Source organism: Glycine soja, chromosome 19, assembly GCF_004193775.1.
Source record: "Glycine soja cultivar W05 chromosome 19, ASM419377v2, whole genome shotgun sequence".
Taxonomy (NCBI): domain Eukaryota; kingdom Viridiplantae; phylum Streptophyta; class Magnoliopsida; order Fabales; family Fabaceae; genus Glycine; species Glycine soja.
In genome coordinates this window covers 40,575,422-40,590,565 of record NC_041020.1, presented here as the reverse complement: position 1 = coordinate 40,590,565, position 15,144 = coordinate 40,575,422, and the positions used below count along the sequence as shown (strand labels likewise).

General features: G+C 34.8%; 1 protein-coding gene and 1 long non-coding RNA gene across 2 annotated transcripts; one reads left to right on the top strand and one right to left on the bottom strand.

Annotated features, from left to right (window-relative positions):
- Positions 1 to 4,831: 4,831 nt before the first annotated feature.
- LOC114400030 lies at positions 4,832 to 6,027 on the top strand. The gene is made up of 2 exons (XR_003663887.1): positions 4,832 to 5,244; positions 5,380 to 6,027. It is a non-coding gene; the product is annotated as an uncharacterized LOC114400030 (long non-coding RNA).
- A 6-nt stretch (positions 6,028 to 6,033) lies between these two features.
- On the bottom strand, positions 6,034 to 14,793 carry LOC114400029 (TBCC domain-containing protein 1-like). The gene is made up of 9 exons (XM_028362271.1): positions 14,031 to 14,793; positions 13,654 to 13,794; positions 11,860 to 12,240; positions 10,499 to 10,603; positions 8,738 to 8,878; positions 7,628 to 7,831; positions 7,331 to 7,423; positions 7,089 to 7,200; positions 6,034 to 6,533 (listed from the first exon to the last, which is right to left on the bottom strand). The coding sequence occupies exons 1-9, from the start codon at positions 14,505 to 14,507 to the stop codon at positions 6,490 to 6,492; spliced, it is 1,698 nt and encodes a 565-aa protein (XP_028218072.1). The 5' UTR covers positions 14,508 to 14,793; the 3' UTR covers positions 6,034 to 6,489.
- Between the last annotated feature and the right edge of the window lie 351 nt (positions 14,794 to 15,144).

The following is a 15,144-nucleotide window of genomic DNA, read 5'->3' as shown; positions in this document are numbered from 1 at the left end:
GAGAAAGGATGAAAAGATTAATAAAGGATGAAATTCTTCCTGATCTAGATTTTACGGATCTAAATATTTGTGTGGATTGTATAAAGGGAAAACAAACAAAACATACAAAGAAATGAGTCACAAGAAGAACTCAACTTCTTGAAATTATGTGTACTGATATTTGTGGGTCTTTTGATGTTAATTCTTTCGAAAAGGAAAGATATTTTATCACCTTTATTGATGACTATTCACGTTGTGGTTATGTCTACTTACTGCATGAAAAGTCTCAGACAGTGGATACCTTAAAAATTTACTTGAATGAAGTAGAAAAACAATTAAACAGAAAAGGTGAAAGTTGTTACGTCTGATAGAGGTAGTGAGCATTACAGAATATACAATGAAACTGGGCAACACCCAGGTCCATTTGCTAAACTCTTTTAGAAACGTGACATTTATGCGCAATACACGATGCTTGGCACACCATAACAAAATGGTGTGTCATAAAGGTGTAATAGATCTTTATGGATGTATGCCTTGAAAATTGTCATGTATTTGTTGAATAGGATTCCTAGTAAGGAAGTTCCAAAGACACCTTTTGAATTATGGACGAATAGGACACCTAGTATAAGACACCTGCATGTTTTGGGTTGCGAAGTAGAAATAAGGATTTATAATCCACAAGAAAGAAAATTGGATGCAAGAACAATTAGTGGATATTTCATTTGTTATCCAAAAAAGTCAAAGGGGCATATGTTTTATTGTCCTAATCATAATACGTGAATTGTTCAAACTGGAAATGCAAGGTTCATTGAAAGTGGTGAAATCAATGGGAGTACAGTTTCACAAGATGTGGAAATTAAAAAAGTTAGAGTGCAAGTCCCTTTAGCTTGTGCCTCTAGCAGTAAAGTGATTGCTCCTTTAGTTTTTGTTCCAAACAACAACGAAAAATAACAAACACAATAATGAGCCTATGATACATAATGAACATATTGTGGAAGAACCACAAGAAGTAGCATAAAGGAGGTCTCAAAGAGAAATGAGACCAACTATTTTGAATGACTATGTGGTATACTTACATGAAATAGAAATAGACTTAAGCATTAATGATAATGATCCAGTTTCGTTTTCACAAGCGGTAAGCTATGATAATTCTGAGCAGTGGTTAAATGCCATGAAAGAAGAGATAAATTTCATGGAACATAATAGTGTTTGGGACTTCGTAGAATTTTCAAAGGGTTGTAAGAAAGTTCGTTGTAAGTGGGTCTTTAAGACTAAACATGACTCTCATGGCAACCTTGAATATTACAAGGCTAGACCTTTGAAATGAAAGATATGGGTGAGATAAACTATGTGATAGGGATAGAAATATTCCAAAATAGATCACAAGGATTCTTAGGTTTATCTTAGAAAGCATATATCAATAAAGTACTAGAGAAATTCAGGATGGAAAAGTGTTCAACATCATCCGTTCCAATTCAGAAAGGAGACAAATTTAGTATCGCACAATGTCTTAGAAATCATCTGGAACGAAAACAAATGGAAGCAATTTCGTATGCATCAGTTGTTGTTGCATCTATCAAGGAAGCTGAATTTGTAGCATGTTTTAAGGCTATAATTCAGGCTAATTGGCTATGGAACTTTATTTCAGGGCTTGGAATTGTTGGCAATATTTCTAGGCCACTAAAAATGTATTGTGATAACTCCGCAACAGTATTTTTTTCTAAGAACGAAAAGTAATCTAAGAGTGTTAAGCATATGGAATTGAAGTACTTTGTTGTAAAGAAAGAAGTTCAGAAATAAAGAGTGTCAATAGAACATATTAGCACAAACCTTATAATAATTGATCCTTTGACAAAGGGATTACCCCCAAGACATTTATAGAACATGTTGAAAGTATAGACATTATTGTTATTGATGATCATTAAGTGTAATTTAACTTATGGATTTTACTAACACTCTGAGTTTATTTATGATATGTCTCTAATTATCTGTTCTTTATGTTTGTATGCTTATTTGTATTAGAGTAATGTTAACAGATTTTGTTTTGAATAAAGACATTATGTTGGACTAATTATGTACTCCTAACTAATGATCATATTAAGGAGAAGACTAATTCGTAGTAGATGAAAGGAACTATGTCGATTAAGTGATGTACAACCATCATGACTTAAATTGGTTCTTGTTCTTAATCATGAAATTATGTTGTACTTAATGTATAGAACAGTTTAGTCATTTTAATGCACATTATGTTAGTTTAATCTATTTATTTATTTAGTCCATAATGTTTGGTAATGTCACATGAGTCAAGTGGGAGAATGTTAAAATTAATGTTTCATGTGAGAGGCATGTGACTTATGTAGGGACTGATAAATAAATAAATAATAATTAATGATTAAATTGTAATTGAGTTAAATAGGAGAAATTTCTAGAAATAACCGCTACTTGATGAGAGTAATGGTTATAAGTGGATTAATACCCACTAACATGAGACAAAGTTCTCTTCCTGATAGAAAAGTGTTTTCTCTAACCCCTAGTATCATGAACATAGAGAGACAGAAAAAATGGTCAAGAAAGCGAAATCTTGTTTCTCTCCTCTTCCAAGGAATCAAAGTATACCGAAGAGAAGTCTTACTATGAAAAAAGGTGTGCATCATATATCTATTATTTGTAAGAATCATATATTTTAAGATCCTATTAATTTCTTATAATTGTTAATCTAGAGAATTCTTAAGTTTTACGGTGGTGAGAACCTGGGTTGTTTGCTTGATTTCCAAAAGAAAAAATAAACTGATTGAGACTAGATAGGATTACCTGATTAATTTACTAATACTTAGCAAATCCAGGCCATATCTAAATGAACTTCTCATGAAACAAATACAGAAAAAGAAAAAGAAAAAAATTAATTTCTTTTATTAATTTAAAATAAACTTATATACCCCAGCTTTTAGAAAAGTAAGATTTAAAAATTTCTTTAAAAGTTAAATTACATAAGTTTATTTTAACTTGTGTATAAGTACTTACTAAAAAGTTTATCACAGTCAATGAGTTTTGATGATAGTTTGCCGATAAAACGAGTGAATTGAGCTGCTAAACCAGCACTGTGCTCTGAATAAATTATGTTGTCATCTCCTCAATGACTTGAAGATGTCTTGCATGTGGGGACAAAAAGATGAATCAAAATCCTATAAATTTGCATGACTTGAATTGTCTCTGTACTTGCATTGAGTTTTAATAGCCTAATTCAATGAATTTGAGGATTTCTTTCTTCTTTGTCAAGGTCTGCTGCAGCAGAAAATAAGTTAGAGGAAGCTGGTTTCTTAAATATAGCATGGATAACATCTGACCTTCAAACTGTAAAACCAGAATTTGTAATTCTTTCCCTTAATTTCAGAGGTAAACCCATCTTTAGTATAAGAAATAGAACTAATTCCATTATGTAGGAGCATTTGATTCTGTTGGGTCCATTCACGGAGTTGCAGAATGCTTTCAAAGCTGGTTTGCTGGCAATCCAAAGAAAAATTTCATTGTAATCTTTTCTAATTTTGTTCTTCCCCACTCATTATGCATGTAGCATAATTAAGGAACGTGTGATTAGAATTGAGGAACAAAAAAGACAAGAAATATGAAGTAAGCTTAGTGATGAAAGAGTTGAGTATGGTTATGATGGCCAATAATAAGGAAGCAAGTTTTTTATTCCAGTGGTAGTATTCTTCGTTAAGCAAGGCATATGTCCATTTCCAATGTTCAAGATACCAGTTATTTCGAATATACGTTATTAGGACATTGCTGGTGTAGTTTTCCTTTGAAGATAGCTCTTTTTTATTTTTTCTTTCTTTCTTGGTTTCCTTCTTGTATTAAAGGAAGGTGAACTACGATTCGCATTGTCTGATTCTGATGCTTATGATGTGATGCTTTATCTGCGCTTCATGTCTATCAGATTTTGTAATGAGAGTGTTTTTTTTTTAAAAGTTAATTTTGTAATGAGAGTTAAGTCATAAGTGTGAGGAACTATTCGTCATATTATTGGAATAACTTCAACTTCTAAAACAATAATTTGTAGTATATAACTATATAGTGAGCGTATTTAATGTAAAATTATAACAATTGGATCCTATTATAATATAATATTTTGGATTTTTCAATTTCTGATTATAATTATAACTTTTTTTCCTCTTCAAAGTTCAAAGGACATTTTTGACATTGAGATTAAGTTTATTGAAGGAAATTGGAAGGAACAAATAAATAGATCGAAAGGAATAATGTATTCTATTATTAACTTAGTTTTTTGGTTGGCTATCATATAGATTATTTAAAGCATGTTATAATAAAATTAAACTCAATAAAATGCATTCCTTTTTATTTTCATTTAGTCCGCTTCTTCTTTTTTCCTTCAACTTTGGGTTATGAACAACTTTTTTATCCCATCAGAAAAAATCTAAATAATGGAGTGCTAATTTCAGTCAATTATATCCCATTGCATTCTATCTCATTTTTACCATTTCACTTATCATTATATATTCACAGGATAAAAGAGCAAAACTTGATTAGAAATTACATGCAAAGTGCACATGTGCTTTTCTCATTCAATCCAAGACGCTGGCTAGCGTGCGTCATCCCCCCGGGGTATGCACGGTGGGACAGAATAGTTTTACAAGGGTTGCAGGATGGGAAACAAATATGGTCCGTTAGATATGGACCATTTTAAATTAGTGGTTAAAATAAGTGATAGACTACATGAGGGTATCACACTGGAACAAAGTTGGTCTAAAAAAAAAAGAAATTGAATAAATGACTTAGATTTTTCATTTTATCTTTTCTTGTTTTTTTTCTTTTTTTCTCTCTTTCCCGGAATACCCTTCTTATTCCTCATCCGTCCCCTCCTCCCCCCCTCATCATTTCATCTTCATTCTTCTACACTCCCAAACCAAAAAACATCATCCACAAAAAATGAATTTTTTAACCCAAGCTATGAATCCCAGATCAACTAGAACATGCAACAGATCTGATAACTCCGGTGAAGAACGATGTCGTGAAAAAGGTTGCGAAGGTGTTTGAGGATCGCCGACAGAAGAACGACGTCGTGAGTATTATCAACCACGGCACTGGATCTGCTGCCGGTGGCAACGAAACCGATGCGAGTTGCTGCTATTGTGCATTTCGAGTCTCAAAATATAATAATTTAGATTCACTTTTAGATCTACACGTTACAACAACAAACAAAGAAATCTCAAAGTCATGCGAGGGCATTAGATCCGTTAATGGATGGTAGGGAGCGTTATAGATCCTAAATTGACAAGAACAAGTGGCTTTTAAAAGTCTAGGCTTTGTAATTATGTCTGTTTTTTTGTTACTTTGCTCTTTCCGTTTGTTGAATTCTTCTGACTCAAATCGATATTGCAGTGGTTTGGTCGTACTTGTAAATCTGGAGAAGAAAAATGAAAAAGAAAAGGGGAGAAGAGAGAGAGAGAAAGGAGAGGCAGAATGTTATCGGAAAAAATGAACGTTGTCGCCGGGAATCGTCACTGGCGGCTATGTATGGTGGTCGAAATGAGTAAGGCGTCGACGAGGAGGAGCGTGACAGCGAAGAGGTTGTCGAGGTCATCGGAAGAAGTAGATGGAAGACCAAGAAGAGAGAGGATCGGTTTTTTTTTATAAAAAAAAAAAAAAATCTAGTGTGGGCAGTTCTATTTAACCCCATATCTATCTCAAGATCCTTCGGCTAAAATAAGTTTCTCACGATACACACCATGCATACCATGTAGGGGTATCGCACCCAACAAGCCGTCTTCCATCCAACCATTCAGTAGGCCATCCAGACGTTCTAACATGTTATATAACAATCATATGGTGACATTGATATCGTGAAGAACACTTGAACATCATACAACGTCCACTATGCTGCCACTTCCATCTCATTAGTCACCATATACACCGAAATTATGGTGGAGACAAACTGTACTTCTACGGGCAAAAATTTACTGCGTATAAAGTTCAGAAATACAGAGATTAGTTATTTACATTGAACCGAAGTTAGATCATTTATAGTCCTAGAGCAATCTCCAACCCATTCTCGCTCATTACTTCTCATTCAGAATGCTACAAGGTAAATTCGCAAAGCGAGAGGACCCAACAGACACTCGGGAAGTTTAATTAAATGGAACAACTCGAAGTTGGAAGACATGAAAAGCAGTACACCAGATGCTGGCAGCTGGAATTTTTCACAAAGACCATTAATTTAGGCTAACAAAATACTACTACATTACAGTAATTATTTTCACAAAAAAATATTACAATCAGATTAGCAACTGTATTTTTCATTGGATTCTGTGCACCGGTGATGTCACGGCATAAATATGTGGGCACTCTAATTCACGTCATCTGATAATGATCTCAGCTACCTATGCGGCCAATAGAATTGTCGAGAGGAATTGAAGAGGAAGTTCAAAAAGGAAGCCAGAAACCTCGTTCCTGTACCATCATTCACTGAGCCATTGCATTGCCTGACAAAGATCAATCACCTTGTAGACAGTAAAGCTGACGAATGTTTCCCGAAGCTGCCACAACAGAAAACAAATTAACATTCGTAGCAAGGTGTTCCTTCACGAAAAGGAAAATTAAATCCATCAAAAGCCATATTGTTTCTTAATGAAACATTGACCACGAATATGCTCAATCATTTGAGTAATAGAATAGAAGATACTATGGTTACTTGATTAAAACTTGAAAAAGAAATCAAGTTTTATGTGTCACGTTAAACTATATCTCATCCAAGGCACAGGAAGACACAACAAACCGCCAATGCTATATTGATTTAAAAAAATGTAAAATTCTGTGGTAGCACTGCCCAATTGCAGTTATATTGACTGTTGCGTGACTATTGAATGAAACTACTATTGAATTCAGAGGTCATTGTAGCAGGTTCCACAATTAAAGGTATCGGAGAAATCTCCACAAAACATTTGTCACCAAAATCATAAGCTTGGTAGAGAATTAGTCCAAGATCCAACTTCAAGGACATACATAAGAAAAATTACTTAAATGGAAAGACAGTGTTCATTGTAAAGATGAAATAGAATAAAAGACAATGATAAAAAAAGAAAGACAGTTACCATATAACCAGTCCTTGAAGTAGACATGGAGCGCAGATGACAATTCTCGTTTGCGACTTTCTTCTAAAGATGCTTCTCGTAAGAGTTGCCTTATCTCCTCTAAATTTTTGTGCTGCAGAGAAGATTAAACTTCATTCAAATGAAAATATATTTCACCTAAAATACAGCTTTTTACAGTTTGATCACCAGAAAATTGGAAATCCAGTCATTAATATATATTACTCAATTGATTCCGTACATACATTTTTATGCTGAGATGCCATATACGCATCTGGTAACGTGAATGGATTGTCTTTTGTAGACCCAGTGGACTCTTCTACAAGCCAGCTTGGAATCTGTGTGCCAACAGCATGGACCAAAAACAAAGCATGTGACTAGATAAAGAAAGAAATATGAAACCTTGAACATTCTTCATCCCAGAAAATTTACCAAACAAGATACCAGCCAATAGTGAACATAATGAAGTCCATTAAATGTGACTAATTTAAAATAAATATCTCCATTTTCCCTTTAAGTCAGTATAAGAATAATGTCCTTACCACAAAATTAGTGAACTGATCAGGGTCCACCAGTGTAGCAGACTCAGCTTGAACATCAGAGACACCAGCTGGATGAGATAATGAATCATGGGGATCAACCATGCCTAATGCTAGAGGTTCATTCCATCGGTTCACTGTGGGCACAATTCCAACTTCACTCATATGCTCCTCCAATTGGGCATAAAATGTATTATAGGGAGCCACCTGTTAACATTATGAGAAACAAAAATCTCATGCAATGAATCCAGATAAGAAGAGTGAGGATACATTATTAGAAGCTAGTACAACTAGAAGAAGCAGAAGTGTGAACAGAAAAAGTAGACCTTTCGCAAGAGGCCACAGACATAATAAAAACTTCATACCCCATTGCCCATTGCCCAGAGGCCACAGACATAATACCATTTTTTTTTCACTAACCAAAATCCACACTTTTAGTGATCTCAAAAATGGTTAAGAAAGAGTAAGTAGTCTATGCACTAACAATGTAAAGAAGTTTTACACACATCCAATTATAAATCATCATGTATGATAAATTTGTTGACTTTTACAATCTTAAAGTTATACCAAGTTACTAACAGTGACTTTTGATTAGTTGACAGTGCATAGCCATTAAACTCTTGAGTCTAAAGAAGTTTTACACTATCTGTTACTAGATTTTGAAGATAAATTCCAATGCTTGCTCTTACAAAGAATCAAATATACTAATCTTGGAATAGTATGAGCTTATCCATTTCATTACTTAAAGCTTAATCGTTGAGTTAACGTTGTCATCTATTTCTCTGCAATTAAATCTACATTAACAATAACATATAGGTCAGAGACTGAGTTCCCTGAGTTATATAATTTAAAAATTAAAACACTAGTATAAATTATAACTATAATTTCTCTATAACCAAGGATGTGACAGTATTTTTTTGCAGTGCTTGGATATATCAGATAAGCCACATATGATATCAAAAATCAATCATTTTTGTATTTTCTGTAGGAGCATCTCAAATAAGGGCTAAACACAATTCCGAAATTTTGTAGTTACATTCTAATGTAAGAAACAAGGAATGGCAGAGCACCAACTTCATATATCATGCAACAACAGTGAATGAGGCAGCTTACCTGCAGCTTATGGTTATCACCAACAATAAGTGGTTGCTGATTCACCCCCAAAAAGAAAACACATTCACGGCAATTAGCAATACAAATACGTTTTGCTGCTACAATTACATGAACTCGTTCACAGTGTTCTACTCTCACAGCCTGTCAAAGTAAAAAATAGGCAGAGATCAATTTCTTTCCTGCCAATTATGTGCCAGTTATTCTAACACTCATGGTAGGCATAGGATCAGTAAAATGCTTCACAGTTACCAAGTCTTACTCAACATAGACAGCTCACATATGGATAAGATAAGCAATGATTTTTAATATGATGAGTAAATAATTTCATTGTCTTTTAAAGTAGAAGTCCTTTGAAACGCAGGCAGATGAGTCCAGAAGGGTGAATTATCCAAAAGTAATTAACAAAAAAATGCATCTGAAAGTACCTTGTTGAAGGTTTTATATGTGATGGATGACAAATAGTTTAGGTAAAAATCATCAAAATGCCCTGATTTTCATCCAACAATAACATATTAATGGCCTGGAAGTACTGTTCACCAAGCACAGATTCACTGAAGCGAAACCAAATGAGGAAAATATTCCTTCCAAATTTCTTGTAATGAAGAAATGGTGGCAAAAGAAACTTTGCATTCAAATAAGTTTAGGCATCAACAATGATCCACCAACTCAACAAAAGTTGAAGTCTTTACTTTTTGCACATTCAATCTTTCTGATTGATTGCCACCTTTGCATCTTTTCATTTTCTCTTTTCTTTTATATGATAGCTACAATCACCTTAACAATATCTTGGTTACAGTATTCCTTGGGAATTTATGATATTCAAGGTTGGATTGGTAAGAAATACTACCTCTGGTCCTATATATAAGAAAAAAATACCTAATTCGGAAAGACCAATAAAAGTGGTTAAATTAGTTAATTTTAATTAATATTGTCATAAATTTAAATTTTATTCCAAAATTACCCATAGAGTTAATTGGTTTAAGTGGTGGTTAGATACAATGACAATACTCGTAATCCAAGGAATAATTTTTTCAACCAATGAGTATTATATTGTTAATAACTCAATAAATGTATCCACTTTCTTGGAAAATGTGTGATATCTCATTAATAGACTTCACAATAAATTAAGAGTATAAAAGGAAATTAGTAATTAATACATTTGAAAGTGGTCAAATGTTTCTTATAATTAGGACAAAAAAATACTAACATTTGTTTTTTATATATAGGACCAGAAGCAGTATGAAAATCTTGGTTCAATTGAATTAAACTTCTGAATGAACACTTATAGGAAAAGAAAATAAACGAATTAAAGAGGTAAAGTGAATCAAATTTCTCCCATAAGTTAAAACACATTTATGCACCACAACTTGCAATTTGCAAAAAAGTTAGACGTGGGAGCTTATGCAAAGGTTAAGGTGCATCAATTAATTTTAACTTATGGGATAAGTTTTATTTATTTTATTTTATTTTATTTTACTTCTTTGATTATTTCATTTTCTTCTACTTTAAGTACTTGTTGAAAAGTTTATCCAAATAAGCTCCTAACAAAAAGATCCAATTCCATTCCCATAGCCTAATAGAACTTTAATCCTAAGGAAATGTCATTCACTTGAAGGCCCACTTGACAGCTATCATCATATCAGTATCATCTTCCAATATTTTGGTAGGAAAACACATTCCATAATTGTTCCTTCTAGATGCATAGAATGATAGAATCATTATGTTCTTTCTAAAAGCAGGCACAAAGCTACTAGTTATTACCTTGCCAACTGCTCCTAGAACTATTGTTGCATCTGAGCATCCATAGACAGTGGCATATCTCAATGGTGCTAAGATGTAGATGGCAGATTCGTGGCAATTTAGAACCTGCAATGATCAAACATAATTGATAAGCATGCCTATAGTGACAAAAGTTTCAAGATATCAGTTTCCAAAATATATGAAGTAAGATGCATAAGAAGCTGACTGAGTAGAAAAAAATGTTTAACACTTAAGCACTCAAACTAAAATTCAAATATCAGCTACCCTGCCATTTCTTTTCAAGGAAAATTGTCACAAAAAAGCTTAAGCTGTTAGTAGTGATGTTAAAAACTTAACTCATCTTGAATTAACAAACTAACCCAATACAAAAAGATCAACTGGTGTTGATTATTTTATATGGTTTTTTCAAATATATCTATATCACCAGTATCATTATGTGTATATTGGTTTTACAGGCATTCCAGTAGAACAAATGATTGATAATTCAAAATTCCTCACTTTAAAGCTTTTCAGTGTAGGCATATTTGACCCACAATCTGCCTCTTATAATTAAGTTCGAAAGGAAGCTGAAAAAATGATTTGTCAAAATTCAACTTTAATAATAAAACACTTAATATTTTTTCATAATGTTAAGAGCCTGAAAAGAGATGGAAATTTGATAGAAACAAAGGAGACAATATTACTGAACAACTGAGAATAGGAGAAAGAAACTTCCTCCAAGGGTTTCCCTTTTCTTACAAACTTTCAAACCTTTGAATGGCTACTTCTCCCCTCCTTTCCTTTATTTATCTAATTAATCTCCTCTAACTAACTACTCTAACCGCCACTAACTGATTTTCCCTTCCCTTTCTCCCAAATCCTAATAGATATACTATTCGTACTGTAAAACCAATGCAACAATTAGAATACATGGTACAAGTCTTTAATGCATGTTAACAACCACAAGATCCACGTGGGATATGGCAACAATAATGTCCAACACTGGTTGATAATACATTAAGCACTCTGAATAATGTTTAAATAAAGAACCTAAATCTACTTGTACATAATTTGTTTAGATATGAAGCAGACTAACTCTAGCAGCTCCAAATTTAAAACCTTTTGACAGAAAATATTATCTGAATAATACCCAAAAGCAAACACCAGTCATTTAATTGCATCAAGTTAGAATACTAAGAGCTAAAAAGCTATTTATTCAGAAGCAGATGCTTATATGGAATGTAATTGCACTTATTCACAGTTTTATAAGAAAGAATAATATTAAGAGTTAAAAGCTTACCCAGGATCAATAGCTCCAATAGTCAAATTACACGCAAAATTATACTTGAAAAAAAATATATGGAAATATGTGTAAGACAAACCTTAACAGAGGAACCTTTAATGTCAGATGCATGCTTCGCATATGACGATTTAGAGATCCCTTCAATGAAACTTGCCCCTCTAGTACCTGTTGAGACCTTAACTGAGACAGTGCTTGCATCAGTCATGGCAACATCCTGATCAGAGGCACTAGCTGGGCCATTTTCCTTTGAAGAAGTCCGTTCAGAAATATATTCCAAAGCAGCCGCTACATTTTGCAGAAGCCAATCATGAACTTGTGCGGCAGGAACAGGAACAGCAGGCATGTCAGGGTCTGAGTTTGCAAAAAAAGGAGAACATTGACTAAACGAATTTCCTTCTGATCCCTTATCACCAAACTGAATTAGGAACCCAAGATGCTCAAATCTATCCATGGTTAAAACCTATCAAATAAGCAAAACAATAATAGGACTAAGAACTAAAAGAAAAACATATATTGAAGAATAGAAAATTAATCAAGGAAATGAAACATTTAATTAAAGAAAACACAAAAAATTCCTCATCCTTTCCTCCAATAACAAACAAATGATCTAAGACTACAAAGTTGAGTTCACTAAAAAAGTGTCGGCCCAATGTGTAAGGCTCCCGCCTAATGGGGTCTGGAAGGTAGGTATACCCTATACGCAACAATACATCCACATGCGGAGAAATTGTTTCCAGGATTTGAGGCAGCAACCTTTACCACTCTACCAAGACACTGCCTTAAAGTTGAATTTACTATGATTAAAGAAAGAAAGAAGGAAACCCACTGCTGCCACTATATAATGCCCAAATGAAAAGGTGGCAGTATGATGAACTATGTGATACACTGATATGTGATGTCGGGGTAAAAGAAAGTAAATCTTACTGTATCTCCAGCATATCCTTTGAATATTATTATTTTTAATGACAGCCAAAGTATATAGGCATTGACAAATGCATGTGAAACAAAAAAAAATGAATTAACTAGTGAGGGGAATAGTATTAACATCAAGAGAAGTTGGCATCATCAAAAAAGAGTAGATGGCTGACATCCTTATCAAATTAATACCAAACAAGGACAAAGAAATGGCCATCAACCCACTTGCCTGTTTTTGTCCCCACCTCCAAACAAAAACGAAAAGGCTGCTTATCCGTCGAATAGAAATGGACCAGTCATGCTAATTCTCTTTAGGGCATGCATATAAATCAACAGACTGGATCCACTGATTATTAGCACAAATTGTCAGTTGGCACATCCATAACTCATTGGACCATAGCTCACTCAGCAGATCACAACCCCAGCCTCATTCTTAAATACAAATAGATCACTTATAAATTGTGTATGAATCTTATAAATAAGTAAGGATTGTACACAAGAGTTTTTATCAAATGTAGTAGTACTTGCATGAGATTCTTACTCTTACATGTAAACCACCATGACCCCAATTAAATCAAATGAGAGTGGGACATAGTATACAATCATGTTTCTGCCCTCCACAAGGATACTGCAAAGCTAGTGAAATGTCATAAAATCAGAGTACAAATTTTCAATCATACTAGAAGGGAACATGATTAAGCAACAAATAAATAATGTCATTTAACAGAAGCTAGGAGCAACCGTTGGACACAAAAAAGAATACAGCAAACAATGGAAAATTACTTTCCATGACACTCAATCACTTTCAGGTTAGTATTTGACCTCACCAAAGCATCATATCATATGAATTACAAGAATCGATCCCATATGCAAAGTCTGGTATTGGGAATATAAGAAATAATGGATTGCAGTCAAAATCAGCAACAACCCATAGGTAGCATACAGTAAATTAACAAACCAGGGACTCATCGCCTTCTCCCTCCACAGGCTCTGCTAGAAGAGACACAATGTTAGCCAAGTGCTTTTGCAGATACGACAACTGATGCGCCTCTTCATCAGCCTGGGACGGCATAAACCGCCGACTGTTGCTGCGTACGAGCTGCAAAACATTCAATATCAGAATCAACGCTTTCTAGTTTAGTATCAAATCAACAACAGAATCACTCAAAACAAAATTGCCAGCAGTTTAATACAGAAATCAAATAGAAATAGAGTCATCACGAACAAAAAAGCACCAAACACCAGCTAAAAAATAAAGAATACCGAATCCGGTATGATAACGCATCGAATTGCATCACGGAAAAATCTAGGATGAAAGGAAAACGAAGAATTCACCTGAAGCGGCGAGAGAGCGGACAAGTAGCCATCGAAGGCGGAGGTGGAAGGCCAGACGTCGGTGACGGCGGCGGAGTCCTTATGCGTGCGCGGGAGGAGCCTCTTGTAGGATTGAATGTAGAGGAACAAAACCAAATCATGGACGTCGACGCCGACGGAATCGATTTCGACGAGATTGGCGACGACGAGAGGTTCGGAGTCGGAGTGCAGAATCGAGGCGAGGGTATCGAGGACGAGCCTGGCGTGCTCAATGGAGATCTGCAGTGACTCGGAGATTGCCGCCAAGTCGACTCGCTGGTTGGAGGATAACTCGAGAAGCTTCTGCTTCAACGGAATTAGGGTTTGCGCCGGGTCGGAGAAGATGAGGCGCGGGATTGGCAAGAGGCCGTGCTCGAAGGGCTCGCGCCTTGGGTGAACCACGGTGGTTGGGTCCCTCGCCAATGAAGATGACGTGGATGGCTCTGTTGGTTCCGTCATGGCAACGCCGAGGGAAAAATCATGAGAGAGAGAGAGAGAGAGAGAGAGAGAGTTGCAGATCTTTGATTCGGGAACAAGTAGAGGGAGAAGAGAGAGATGCGGGTGCCTTCTGGTGGAGTTCACTGTATGGTTGTATGGCTACGTGGCGTATTTTGATTGGTTGAGTCTGAACAGTGGCAAATTGGTTAACTTTTCAGAACGGATTTAAATGCATTTGTACTAGTCGGAGGTAGTATTTCTCATGCAATTCTGTTGTGGCACGGAATTTTTCATTGAGGTACAACTACAAACACTGGGACTGAGCACTGCTGCTGCTAAATTTCGAATTTTTCACGTTTCTGGTAGTACTTAATTATGTATTGCTTTCTTTTCTATTTTTCCTGCTTGGTTGAATAGTAAAGAGTTACTAGTACAATGCTGTTCAGTTTTCTCACGAACACGGAAACTAAAATTACTTTTAGGGAATCAATTTTTTTTATCATTAGTTATGTTAAATATTACTGTAAATCTAGCTAAATCCAGCTTGGCTTGTGCTTGATCATACCATTTTGATGACTGGACCTGGCAACTGCTTCTGCCAGGAATTTTCAGTAGGTAATTTAGGATTAAATGTATTCATCAAATTGCGTTTGACAGA